The 14,193-nt window shown below is 34.5% G+C and overlaps 1 protein-coding gene across 3 annotated transcripts in view; it reads left to right on the top strand.

The window, feature by feature from the left end:
- The window catches only part of SLF1 (SMC5-SMC6 complex localization factor 1), an 84,358-nt gene that overhangs the window by 27,726 nt on the left and 42,439 nt on the right, over positions 1-14,193 (top strand). For all 3 annotated transcript variants that reach the window (XM_038532325.1, XM_038532327.1, XM_038532326.1), the window contains 6 exons: positions 5,706-5,849; positions 8,023-8,169; positions 9,030-9,176; positions 10,889-11,011; positions 12,674-12,727; positions 13,689-13,847. In XM_038532325.1, the coding sequence (XP_038388253.1) occupies positions 5,706-5,849; positions 8,023-8,169; positions 9,030-9,176; positions 10,889-11,011; positions 12,674-12,727; positions 13,689-13,847 (774 nt within the window). The remainder of the gene's footprint in view (positions 1-5,705; positions 5,850-8,022; positions 8,170-9,029; positions 9,177-10,888; positions 11,012-12,673; positions 12,728-13,688; positions 13,848-14,193) is intronic.

Genomic DNA, 14,193 nt, shown 5'->3' with positions numbered 1-14,193 from the left:
TAAGAATTTTTAAGAAGGTAGAAAAACCTCAGTATGTCTAAAAACTTGTTCTTCTAGGAAATACAGCCTCCTTAAATGTTTCCATCTCAATAGATGCTCTAATCTTTTATCTAATAATTTATGTTAGAGACCTGGATATCACCCTTGAAACCTTCCTTTCCCTCCCGCCCCCCCCCCCCCCGCCATCTTGTCAATCAACAAATCCTATTGATTTTATTACCTTAAATAACACTTGAATCACGGTGCTTCTGTCTTCCTATATTAACATCATACTAAGTCGTCCTCTTTCCCCTGCCCTCCTGGAATACACTCTTAATTATTCTCTATCTTTTAACTCTTGGTAATATACTGATTATTACTCTTACCTTTTTCTTCTCTAGTCCATACTGCTTCATTCAGAAGGAGCAGAAAATGCACTGTGTAAAACAATTCTAATCTTGTCACTGTCCTACTTAAACCCTCCAGTGGCTTCCCATTGCCTTTAGGATAAAATCCTAAACTTCTAACGTGGCTTAAAAACTACCCACAGAATTCTTGTCAGTCCTGCCTTTCAGATGTGTCCTGCTCAGTTTTTTTCAGTGCTTGATTATACTATAACAAAATTGCTTTCTCCCATTTTCTTAAATAGGCTAAGCTACTTCCTGCCTCAGTCTTCTTAAAAGCTACATTTTCTGTCTTAAAAGATTCTCCTCGGTCCTCTCACTCTCTGTGCCTGCCAGCCTTCTGTTCATTATTCAAATTCCAGTTATAATGATGTCTTCAAGGAATCAACTGGCTGATTACTTAGTTAATGTCTGTTTTCCCCATCTAAACCAAAGGACCATGTCATCAAGATGATATCTATCTTTTCTATAGTTATATCTGAATCATCTTGCATAAAGCCTGGCACATACATGGTTCTCATTTTTTGTTAAATGGAGAAATTATGAAGTATATCTTAGTCTTCCAAGAGTAGACATAATATATCATTCTGTAATTACCTTTCCCTACTGAGTAGCAGCAATGTAGATTGGAAATTTGACCTTATTTCAAGAGATGGATCTGCTTGGACTACAGATCTCATTGCCCTTGACAACGTTTGGTCTTGGAATGGGCATATGAAATGGTTCTGATCTGTGAGACATGAAGAGTAATATGTAAGAGCTTCTGGGAAGTTTCTTTTTCCTTCTGAAGAAAGCCACTGACAGCTTGGCTCCTGCTAGATGTGAACATGGAAGAATATAATCTAAATTATTAGTAGCAGCCAGTTTTTGACCATGAAGATAAGTAGCCTTAAGATGAAACCAACCCTGTAGATAGCAAAATATAGAGACAGAATGTGGATCCTTGCAGAGATACTGGAGTTGGTGGATTAGCCAATCCTGAAACCTGTCTCAGCGCTGGACCACATCACCATGTTGTGAGATAATAGATATCCATAGTATTTACATTACTTTGAGTTGGTTTTCTATTACTTGCAACCAAAAGCATCCTCTCTGATCTACCTATCTGAACAGTTTAATTGTTAATAGAATAAAAGCCATTCTTAACTAGCTTAGTAAAAGTACCTGAATTTTCTTTTTTCTATGGAAGGAAATGAATAAAGTGTAAAATATGAAATGCTTTATCCATAGTCTTATTTTACTGCAATAATTGGACAGCATTCAGATTCATTTACTAAAATATTGGAAGGGAGCAATAGTATATCAAGTAAAAGTAGCAGGTACTCCGTAACTTAACATTTGTTTTTAGAATACATTGTTTTTTTTTTGAATACATTGTTTTAAAAGATCTGGATTAGACAGCTGGGAATTCGTGACTATTTATTCCATATAAAGAAGGCATTTTGTGATCACTTCTGAGAAGAAAATAGCTTCATCGTAATGTCTTTCTTTTCTTCTACCACTTTGGCATACAGTATATCAGTCCTCATTAGATGGATTCTGTAGTATCCCGACAGTTGCCATGTAAAATGACAGAGTTAAAATAAGAAGCAATTGTTTAAAAAAAGTTTTCTTTAACCTGCTTTTACTTTTTTGGAAAGCTACTAAGTAAAAGATTTGGTAATCTATTTTAGTTCAGGTTTATAGATCTTTATTGAAAACTTTTGATGTACTAGGTACTATGCTGTGCACTAGGCAAAATAAATAGACCACATGTCAGACTTCGAGGTGCTTAGTATTTAGTGGTGAAAGCAGAACATGAAAACTATTACCCTTTAGTGTGTGTTGTACATTGCAAAATCAAGCAAGGTAAAAGAATTAAGAGGAACAAATGACTAATGTATCTCAATTGTTGGTCCACAGAAGGCCTCACAAAAAGATGATACTTAGGAATGCTTAAAACTTCTTTTGACTCATCCATAAGAAAATAAAAGTAAACCACAGAAAAATCTTACAGAAATACAGTAGGAATAATAGGAAAAAAACATAAACTTTTTTGTGGCAGATCAACTGATCTATGACCCAGATTTATAATAAGATTATAATAAGATTTTAATAAATAATTTATAACTAATAAGTCTTAAGAGTCCTTTAATGAGACTGAATTTCTTATTTTGTAACATAGATGCTAATACTATCTTACTGTAGCTGTTTTGAGAACTACTACAACTGTTATTCTGGATTAATATTTATTGAGAAATTACTGTGTATCAAGCCCTCCGCTAAGCATTATATACCCTTAATCAATCTATTTATCTTTCTTTTCCTTTTTCCTTTCCTTTCTCCTTTCCTTTCCTTTCCTTTCCATCCCTCCATCCTTCCTTTCTTTCTCCACCCAACATGGGGCTTGAACTCATAAACCCAAGATCAACAGTTGCATACTGTCCTGACAGAGCCAGCCAGGCACTCCTAAATACCCTTAACCTCTGATGGTTCAACCAGGAATCATATCTTTGTATTTAGCTTTTAAAAAATTAAAAGAAACTGTCTACCACAGGGGGACAAAAAGTACCCTTAACCTTATTTTAAACATCATGTTCTTAGGTCTGTGTATTATAGCCTCATTTTATAGTTGGCAAAATGGGGTACAGTCAAGTTAAATTATTTGCCCATGCTCCTACAACTGCCATGTGTCAGACCAAAAATTTAAGGTCAAGCACTCAGTAACATTGATGACTTCACTAATCGAACCCCCTTTCCTGTACTCTCTTTTGTCATTATTAGGTATCTTTTATCACCTGGTCTGTTTCTGGGTAGTTAAAAATACCTAGTGCTGTAAGCAGTACTGTAACTAGTACTCAGTCATAAGATCTTGAGATACCATTTAAGAATTAGGGTATAGATACTAGTTAGAAACCATGTAAAACACTCTTGACCTCTCTGATTATGCATCCTGTGTCATGAATTAATTCAAGTTGTATGGAAAATGCCTTGGCTGAATCCAGGAATATGACCTAGAGACCAGAGTCTATCTATACTTAGTACAAAATAGTAAACCCTATCACATAGCTGAATTAGAGGCCACACCAACTATCATTGCCACACTCTGCTGCTCTACTCCTAAACAATAGAATAATTTACTGTATAAGTAGGCGTTTGATCATATATTTGGAACAAAGCATTACACTATATAATGTATTATTAGGAGGCAGACAAGGCCCTTTTTTTCATAGGTCGTGTAGGAGACAACCCAATGCCTATACACAGTTGTCACTAAAGAAGTATTTATAAAATAAGGAATAAGAAATGAATATTTACAGATAAATAAAATAATTTCTATATATTTCATTATAAGTAGTCAATTACTTGGGTGATTTGGAAAAAATAGACAATGATCGGGGATCCCTGGGTGGCGCAGTGGTTTAGCGCCTGCCTTTGGCCCAGGGCGCGATCCTGGAGACCCGGGATCGAATCCCACGTCGGGCTCCCTACATGGAGCCTGCTTCTCCCTCTGCCTATGTCTCTGCCTCTCTCTGTGACTATCATAAATAAATAAAATTAAAAAAAAAAAATAAAAGACCCTTTAAAAAAAAATAGACAATGATCATTTAACTATAAAAAGTAGGTTATTTTATAAACCTTCTAAGTGTCATAGTTTGGGCAGTCCAGGTGGCTCAGCAGTTTAGCGCCGCCTTCAGCCCAGGGCGTGATCCTGGAGACCTGGGATTGAGTCCCACGTCAGGCTCCTTGCATGGAGCCTGCTTCTCCCTCTGCCTGTGTCTCTGCCTCTCTCTCTGTGTCTCTCATGAATAAATAAATAAAATCTTAAAAAAAATAAATAAATGTCACAGGTTATATTTTTTAATTAGTTAATTTATGTAGGGTGTTTGCATAGTACATCTCTAAGTCACAGGTCAATATCTACATCTGCAATGGATACGTAAGTTAATATATTCAGGATTAGAAAACAATATGTTCTGGGATCCCTGGGTGGCGCAGTGGTTTGGCACCTGCCTTTGGTCCAGGGCGCGATCCTGGAGACCCGGGATTGAATCCCACGTCGGGCTCCCGGCGCATGGAGCCTGCTTCTCCCTCTGCCTACGTCTCTGCCTCTCTCTCTCTCTCTCTCTCTCTCTCTCTCTCTCTCTCTGTGACTATCATAAATAAAAAACAAAACAAAACAATATGTTCTTACCTAGTTGTTACTGATAATAGCATGCCCTTTTGTGTATTCTGTGTTACTGGAATCTATATGGGATTAACTCATTCTGTATTTTAGACCTTTCTTGATGATCTGGGTTTTTAAGGATTTTATCCTCTCATTGTCAACCAGGTTTAAATTTAAAGCCAGATACTCAATTATATCCCACTTCAAGTTGTCCTTAACAAAAATTGTTTGTACATTCATAGTATTTCTTTGATCTCTGGAATAGGAAGGAAGAAAAGTCTTCATTTTTCTTAGTTTTCAGTTTTACTTTCTTGAGTAGCTGAAGAAAGTCAGGTACTCGCAGGAATTATTCTTTGATTGGAAGATTGCAGCCTGCTAAAAGACCCTCATATCTACATAGGGAACCAAAGATGATACCATAGGCCTTATGTATTTCAGCTTATATCATCATTGTTCCCTAAAAGAACAGTGGTTCTCTGCTGTCTATATAAAGGTAGTGAGTCTCTGAATACCCTTCTTTAAGTACATTGTGGGATACATCATGAACTCCTCTTTACTTCCATCTCTTTATCTTACTGAACTTATAGATTTCTTTGTTTAGGTACATATGCAAGTGTCTTTAACATCATTAGTAGGTGTTTTATAAATTCAGTTTGGATTTCTTGGCAAGAGAAATTTAAATATTTGAGATAGAGATAGGTGAAAATAATTGTTTATTGCTATTCAAGTAAAATAAGAGCTGCGAATTCATCTCTCAAGCCTCTTTTCCTCTATGTGTGTAGAAGACTTGCAGACAAGAAGTTTTATCAGTAAAAAGCTGAAAAATAACCAGAAGTAATCTATAATCTGAAACCTTTTTTTAGTCTGTATTGTACCTTTAACTCTGACAGGAACTGGATAAAATAATTCCATTCATGATTATTCACGAAAAGAACTGATTGTTACTAGACCAGTAGAGCATTTTTTTTTGAGGATACACAGAAATCACTTTATTATTTAGGACCTTTGTTTTGAATTATTTTTCTTGAAAGAATTTACTTCTGTCTAAATAGCTTTTGATTTAGAAGAGGGGATTTTTACCTACTTTTGCAGTTAGGTGAAGTTGCATAACAAAAAGTACATGTTGTTGAAATCATGCTTAATTGATTGTCTGAACCATTTATATATACGTACAGAAAGAAATTCAGAATGATGAAGATTCCCAGAGCAATTCTGTTTGGCATAAACATGGCAATCAGGAAAAAAACAAAGATTTCTGGAAAGATATGGGATTTCTTGAAATGAAAGGTGCCTTAAAAGAGACCATGTGTAGAACCCAGGTAAAACTGTTTATGGGCCAAAAAATGTACATTTCTGGTTCTTACATAATTGAGAGGAAATATATGGAAGAAATGAGACGAATTTTGAAATTAGAGCTAGTATTTGAACCCAGTTCTCTGTTTTATCATCTATGATTTGAGCTTATTCAAGATATTGCCCTATGTCTCTATTTTTGAGACTCTTACTGAAATAATGCATATAGAAACACACAGTTCCTAATATGTAGTGTGTTTTCAACACGAGAATTACTTAAAATTCCCCTGAATGTTTAATATAAATCTGTTTCTTATAAAGAATTCTTCTCTGACAGCAATATGTATGTTCATGATTCCTGATCTAAAGTTTAGTATTTTGCTGCATATAAAACAAAATTTTTTTGAATGACACAAATGAATTCTATTTTGATTTAATAAGAAGAACAAGAAAGACTGAACTTGGAGCAATGAAAAGGAGAATAAGAAAGCATATATGTGGCTCTCATGTAAAACTTACCAAATAGCAACCAAAAAAAGGCTAGAATAGCTAATGTTTAATTATACTGAAATTCCTACTGTGTTTTATACAATAGACTCTTGGAGTGTGTGAGTGGCTCAGTTGGTTAAGCATCTGCCTTCTGCTGAGGTCATGATCCCGGGGCCCTGGTATCGAGCCCCTCATTGGGCTCCCTGCTCAGCAGAGAGCCTGCTTCTCCTCCCTCTGCTGCTTCTCCTGCTTATGCACTCTCTCTGTCAAATAAATAAATAAATCTTAACAAATCAGACTCTTTAGTTGATTTACCAAATCATTTGCCTATTATTATTACCCTAAACTAAATTTTTAAAAATTTATTTATTTATGTGTGAGAGAGAGAGGGCACACTAGGTGGGCAGGGACAGAGGGAAAGGGAAACTAGCAGATTCCCTACTTGAGTGGAGCCCCACGAGGAGCTCAGTCTCCCGAACCTAAGATCACGACCAGAACCAAAACCAAGAGTGGTTGCTCAACTGACTGCACCATCTAGGTGCCCCTAAACTAAAATATTGTCAAATGTTAATAGAAAGAAATTAAAAATTCTGCTTATAGTGTACCTGTCAAAAATTTTACAAAGAGAATTTGAAGAACTGTTTGGAACTTGATAAACTCAACAGTGCTTTAAATTATATATGGAGAAATTAGGTAAAACTTTATAATAGATTAAAATATTAATGGAATTTTTTCTGGCCTTTCCAAAGTACAGTTGATATTTATGTGACTTACAAGACTGCTTTCTATGATGAACTACATGTATGTGTAAGTGGTCTTTATATGAGGCTTTTTGAGCTAATTTGAGAAAAATGAATCGTAAGCCACACATATAAGAATTCAGAAAGGAATGTTAAATGATGGAGTTGCTAAAATAAACTTAGGGTTTTTTTTAACATGGAAAAAAAAGAATCAAATAGAGATTACGTGAAAGATGTGGAAATTATGAAAATACATCGATTTATATTGTAGAACAATGAAATTGAAGTAGAAATTTCTGTTTTTTAAAACAAGTTTCATTGTACCAAAAAAGGCTCCTGAACCTAGAGAACTGATGGTCACCAGAGGGGAGGTGGGAGGAGGATAGATGAGATAGGTAAAGGGGATTAAGATCACACTTGGTATGATGAGACTGAGTAATGTATAGAATTATTGAATCACTATACTGTATACCTGTAACTAATAAAAATGAATATATATAACATAATGCATATATAAGTATATAATGAATAAACAATATGGTTTTAATACTCCTTACTCCACTTTTTATTATACCTATATGTTCTGTAAAATGATATTTTGAGGTGTTTTTATTTGATGTACCTAACACGGCAAGACTCTTATTTGATCTACAATCTAAAATTATTTTTAGAAATATTTGGAAAAATAAAATGAAGATAACCAAATTCTGTTAATGAAAGTACCTACATGAAATGTGTATGTGAACATAATATAAACCTTTCTGAACTAAAAATCTACATTTCTCAGCTTCATTTTAGCGTAACTAAGATGTAATACAACTTAAAGGGCTCTTTGCTATATAGTTAATCTTGTATATATGTTTTAGAAAACCTACCTTCCTGAGTGGGTTTTTCTATTGTGACTTGCACTGGTTGTGTTAAGGCTGTGTTTCATCCACAGTCTAACTGAAGTATTCTTACATGTGTGTAGAAAGAAATCCAAAATCACAATGAAGATGTTAATGTTAGTTCTCTTTTGACTGAACATCACAAAAAAGAAAAACTCAGAGATTCCAGGAAAGGTTTAAAATTTGTTAAAATGAGAGATGCCTTAAGAAGACACACATGTGGAACTCAGGTAAGACCTAAGTGAAAAATAATTTATATTTTAAAACTTTTCTAAATTTATCAAGTGGAATGATATTCATAAAATTGTTCCTTCTGAATTACATGTTCAAAAATTTATAAGGTGTTCATGCACAGTGTGAAAGAGAATACAAAAGAGTGCTATGTATGCACCAGCTAGGTTAAGAAACAGCATGACCAGTTTAAGATCCCACTGTGTCATTTCCAAACTATCCTCTTTCTCCCTCTTACCCGTGGGTGCCCTCTATCTTGGCATTTGTGTTGTTTTCTTGCATTTCGTTACAGTTTTGCCAGCTATGTACTTATCTCTAGCAATATATTGTTTAAATTTGTTAACAAACTTTTTCTAGTTTGTGGTGTTGATAGTGTTCTGTGACTTGCTTTTTTTCTTTTCTTTTTTTTTTTTCACCAGTATGTATATAATGTTTAATTGATCCATTGAGTTACAGCTGTATCTTAACCATTTTACTTAACTGATATAAGTAAATTTGGGATTCATTTTCTTGGTTTGTGTTTGCTTGGTTTTTGCAGTATGAACGTTGTGCCATGAACATTTTCTTCCTTCACTCTTGGTGCACATGTTCAAGAGTTGCTCTAGCATATATTCTTTGGGGTGGATTTGCTGGGTCATAATAAGGATTGTGCACGTTTAACTGAATAGGTGATGCCCAGCTGTTTTCCAAAATGTTTTATTAATGTATATCTGCTTTAACAATGAATGAAATTTCCTCTTATATGAAACTATTATTTTTTTAATGTGGTATACTTACGTTGTAAGTCAGACTCTTGAGTTTTATTTGGATTTTGTAACCTGTCATTCATGTTGAGATTTAATTGTCTAAATACTTGTAGAAGGAAATTAAGAAAAAGGATGAAGATATACAAAGGAGCTATACTTTGAGGAAAAAACGCAAAAAAGAAAATGAAAGAGATTCCAGGAAAGACATCGAACATAACAAAATTAGAAGTACCTCAAGAAAGCACGTATACAGAGATCAGGTAAAATTTTATAAACTAAGCTAAACAGGTCATTTTCTTTGGCTTCCATATTATAGACATAATCTTATTTTCATAATTTATGCTTAATGTGTCAAATATAACCTATTTTCAGTTGATCTGTTATATTCATGACTAATGTTATAATTAACTTTGGCTTATAAGGACAGTATTTTTAACATGCATACATGAGGAAATGTGAATTAATAATCAGGATATTCAAGTATCTTATGTTTTGCCTGAATGTCACAAAAAAGAAGAAACAAAGAAGCTAAAATTTCTAAAATGAAAAATACCTTAGGACTACATGTGTATATGATTTGGGTAATGTATTCTAATCTAAATTTTAGTTTTTATCTTGCTCTTTCCTGGTATAATACAGATCATTTTTAATAGCTTGTCTTTTGAATCAAGAGGTCCTTCTTGAGTTAATTATTCTAGAGTATAACTTCATTTTATCTAAACTACAGCATGTTCATATACATATATTCAGAAGGATCTCCAGAAAAAAAAAGATAAAGATAAATAATGAATTGTGTTATATGGGACTATGTCAACAAAGGGGTTGGGGAATACTTCCTTCCCACCAAAGATTGGGAACAGGTTAAAACCTTGGGAACCTCTTTTACCCAGGTAAAACTGCAAATTAAAATGTTTACCTTTTTTTAAAACTTTTTATTTCATTGTGTAATTTAAAAAAAAATTTTTTTTATTGGAGTTCAATTTGCCAACATTTAGCATAACACCCAGTGCTCATCCTGCCAAGTGCCCCCCTCAGTGCCCAGTCACCCCAACCCCCCCGCCCACCTCCCCTTCAACCACCCCTTGTTCATTTCCCAGAGTTAGGTGTCTCTCATGTTTTGTCACCCTCACTGATATTTTCACTCATTTTCTCTCCTTTCCCCTTTATTCCCTTTCACTAATTTTTATATTCCCCGAATGAATGAGACCATATATGTGTCCTTCTCCGATTGACTTATTTCACTCAGCGTAATACCCTCCAGTTCCATCCACATCGAAGCAAATGGTGGGTATTTGTCGTTTCTAATGGCTGAATAATATTCCATTGTATACATAGACCACATCTTCTTTATCCATTCATCTGTCTATGGACACCGAGGCTCCTTCCACAGTTTGGCTATTGTGGACATTGCTGCTATAAATATCAAGGTGCAGGTGTCCTGGCATTTCACTGCATCTGTATCTTTGGGGTAAATCCCCAGCAGGGCAATTGCAGAGTCGTAGGGCTGTTCTATTTTGAACTCTTTGAGGAACCTCCACACAGTTTTCCAGAGTGGCTGCACCAGTTCACATTCCCACCAACAGTGCAAGAGGGTTCCCCCTTCTCCACATCCTCTCCAACAGTTGTTTCCTGTCTTGTTAATTTTCCCATTCTCACTGGTATGAGGTGGTTTTGATTTGTATTTCCCTGATGGAAGGCGATGCAGAGCATTTTCTCATGTGCTTATTGGCCATGTGTATGTCTTCTTTAGTGAAAATTTCTGTTCATATCTTTTGCCCATTTCATGATTGGATTGTTTCTTTGCTGTTGAGTTAAATACATTGTGTAATTTTTATAAAATATGATTGTAAGGATCTTTGTTGTTGACAATGCTGCATGAATGTGTTCTTGTATTCTCTTGTTTTTTTATGGTACTTAACCTTTGTGATAATGTCTTTAATACACTGTCTAAAGTACTTTCACATGTATGCAGAAAGAAATGAAGAATTCTGTTTTTGCTGATCGTGCCAAAGAATCAAAAACCAAGGATGTCGAGACAGATGTGGATATTGCTGAAATAAAAAATGACTTAAGGAAGCACATATACAGAGCTCAGGTAGAGCTTGGCATACTAAAATTTTCTATAGTTTCCTATCCTTCTCTAATAGAACCAAAAAACAATAATAATAGTTATGACTCATTATCTTTAATGTATCTTAACATTTTCTCAGTTTATTAAATTGTTATGAACAGTAATGTATTTGTACATTTAATAAATATGCTGAATTCTCTGCCATTTATAGCTCAGTGAAGCTATGGATAAATTAGATGTTTATAGACCATGATGATCTTTGGGTTCTGAGATCTAGCCCAGTGTCCAGCTCCATGTTCAATGGAGCCTGCTTAAGATTTGTCTCTTTACCTTACCCCCTTTTCTCTCTTTCTCTGTCTTCCTCTCTAAAAAAGAATAAAAAATTAAAAAGTAAAATGCTTGCTAGCCTGATAAAAGAATGAGGCCCTTTTCTGTTTTCCTGGCTCAGCCTTCAGAGTTGGGGGGGCGGGGGAGGATCTTCTCGGTGATCTTGCCTGCCCCCAGTGGTAGAGAATTGCTAATGATCTGGGACCATGATCTTTTCTTTCTCCAGTGATAAAGATTTTGTTTTCCTGTTCCCTTACTCAGGGGGTTATGGGTGTTCACTTCTACATTCTAGGTGGACGCCAAAGCTTTATCATTGTTCTAATTTGTGTTTCTTTGGCAGTAGCAAGTTTGAGCATATTTTATACCTTTACTTGCCATTTGTGTCTTTGTCACCTACTTACTTACATTCTTTTTCAGTTTTCGTTAGGTTATTTTATATCATTGTATCTAGAACTCCATATATAATGAGAACAATATCTCTTTTTATGTTGGTTACAATATTTCTCCAGTATAATCCTTTAAACAAATATATAATTCCAGGTGTATTAAGATGATACAGGAATGGGCAGCCCTGGTGCCTCAGCGGTTTAGCACCGCCTTCAGCCCAGGGCGTGATCCTGGAGACCCCGGATTGAGTCCCACGTCAGGCTCCCTGCATGGAGCCTGCTTCTCCCTCTGCCTGTGTCTCTGCCTCTCTCTCTCTCTCTCTCTCTCTCTCTCTCTCTCTCTCTCTCTGTGTGTCTCTCATGAATAAATAAGTAAAATCTTTTTTAAAAAAATGATATAGGAAGACTACATATGCATATGTTACTATATAGGAAACATGACTACATTTTTTTTCTTCTGTGGACTTTTATACAAAATATTCTCATTTATATTTCTAATTATTAAAATACTAAGGACAGTGGACCTCTTCAGGTCTTCAAAGTGAATATGACTGCATTTTTTAGAAAGAATAGAGAATGTTCACTCATGAGACTGCTATTTTAAATGATAGAAGAAGGGTATCCCTGGGTGGCTCAGGGGTTTGTCTCCTGCCTTCAGCCCAGGGCATGATCCTGGAGTCCCGAGATCGAGTCCCACTTCGGGCTCCTTACAATGGAGCCTGCTTCTCCCTCTGCCTGTGTCTCTGCCTCTCTTTCTCTCTATCTCATGAATAAATGAATAAAATATTTTTTTAAAAATGATGGAAGATACTAGTCTGAGTAAATGTTTATCAGTATCAGATCAATTACAGCTATTAAAGTGCTCCTGAGTCTATTGTGTAAGTTTGCCCACGGTTTTATTTTTTATATACTGAAATGTGTTTTTATATCTAAAAAGATGCTTAATTTTGGTAATATGGTTGCTGTTTTGTAGGCTATCAGATACAGCTGCATTAGAATAGATAAACAACCAGTGTACAACATCGAGGTAAGGGGCTTGGAGTAGGGTGGTGATGGAGTCAAAAAATAAGCTTTGTGTTTTGATGTTTTTAGTTACTTTGATATAAAGGAATATGTTGTCTGTATAACAAAGCTTCCTATCAAATTTGAAATGCACTTTCTCTAATCAGAAATGAAAAAGAAAACTATTCTGTCAAAGCTCCAGAAAAATTATATATGGTAGTGCAAACTGATAAGAATTAAAAACTTGTGCTCATCATGGAGGAGTTATGTACCACGGTTATCACATTCCATGGCTTTCACAATTACTTCTGGATTAAATTTTCAATATAATATTTTAAAAGTATATTATTTCCTTTATATCATTATTCATTTCTTTAGAATTTATTTCATGTAGTCTTTCAGAGTATTTTTGATTCTCCACTAATTCAGTTTAGTTATTTTTACTGTTCAAAACATTTTGACCAAGGGGAATGTATTTCATGAGTTATATTAATGTGCATCCTCAGAGTGATTCTGTGACACTATAGCAGTTGTAACCTTTTGCAAATACTGTGCTTAATAATATCTTAATATATTTAGTATAGTATATCTTAATGGATATAGTTTGCTTTTAAGTTTAAAAGAAAAAAAAAGACTAAAACATAATTTTGCCTCTAAAGAACTATGTGTAGCTATAGATCTCCCTGAAGTTTCCTCATGATCAGCTATACTTTGCAAATGTCTTTCAAAGTTTTCTTTTAGTGATATTTCCCCTTACTATTTAAGGCAACAGAGAATAATAAATCAACTAATAATGTATATTTTGTAGCACCTTATAGTTACAGAACAATAAAGTAAGATAATCTTAACCACGTAACAATCGTGAAGTTGTGAAGACAGGAATTATCTTCATTTTACAGATAAGAAAATTTTAAGTGTCCTTATTCAAGATTTGCTCCCAGAATTTTTTCTTCTTTGAGCCATAGAATCTTTTATTTTTTTTTTAGGTTAAAAATGCTGAATTTCCCAGGGGTGTATTGAATTTAATTGAAAGTCTCATAGAAGGACAGTTTTTTAAAGAAGCAATTGAAGAACTTTCCTCTTTACAAGCACATTATATCCCTCCTGTATGCCTTCTTCATGCTCTACTAGAGAACATTCTACAGGTGAGAACAGACTTAAGGGTTTATAATTCTTGAGAGAATGTTAAAATGTGAACATTCTCATTTTTTATATATTTACAGCTTATTTTCTCTTTTCAGTATTTTTCCGTCATTTTAATAGAAATATAGTACCCATTTATTACAGTTTATTTCTTTTATTTATTTATTTATGGTATATTTTGTATTTGGAGTTACTATAAAACATTTACTAAAAAATCACACTTTATTAGATAACAGTCATATAGAACTGACCTCACAATGAGAGACAAAATGGACTCTTAATGGAGTTACAGAAATTTTAAGTTAAACAGCAAGGACTGGTTGTCACAAAAGAAAGTGTTGAGTGCTG

The sequence above is a fragment of the Canis lupus genome, chromosome 3 (assembly GCF_011100685.1).
Source record: "Canis lupus familiaris isolate Mischka breed German Shepherd chromosome 3, alternate assembly UU_Cfam_GSD_1.0, whole genome shotgun sequence".
NCBI classification, from domain to species: Eukaryota; Metazoa; Chordata; class Mammalia; order Carnivora; family Canidae; genus Canis; species Canis lupus.
The sequence above is the reverse complement of the archived record's forward strand: the minus strand, read 5'-3'. Positions and strand labels throughout refer to the sequence as shown.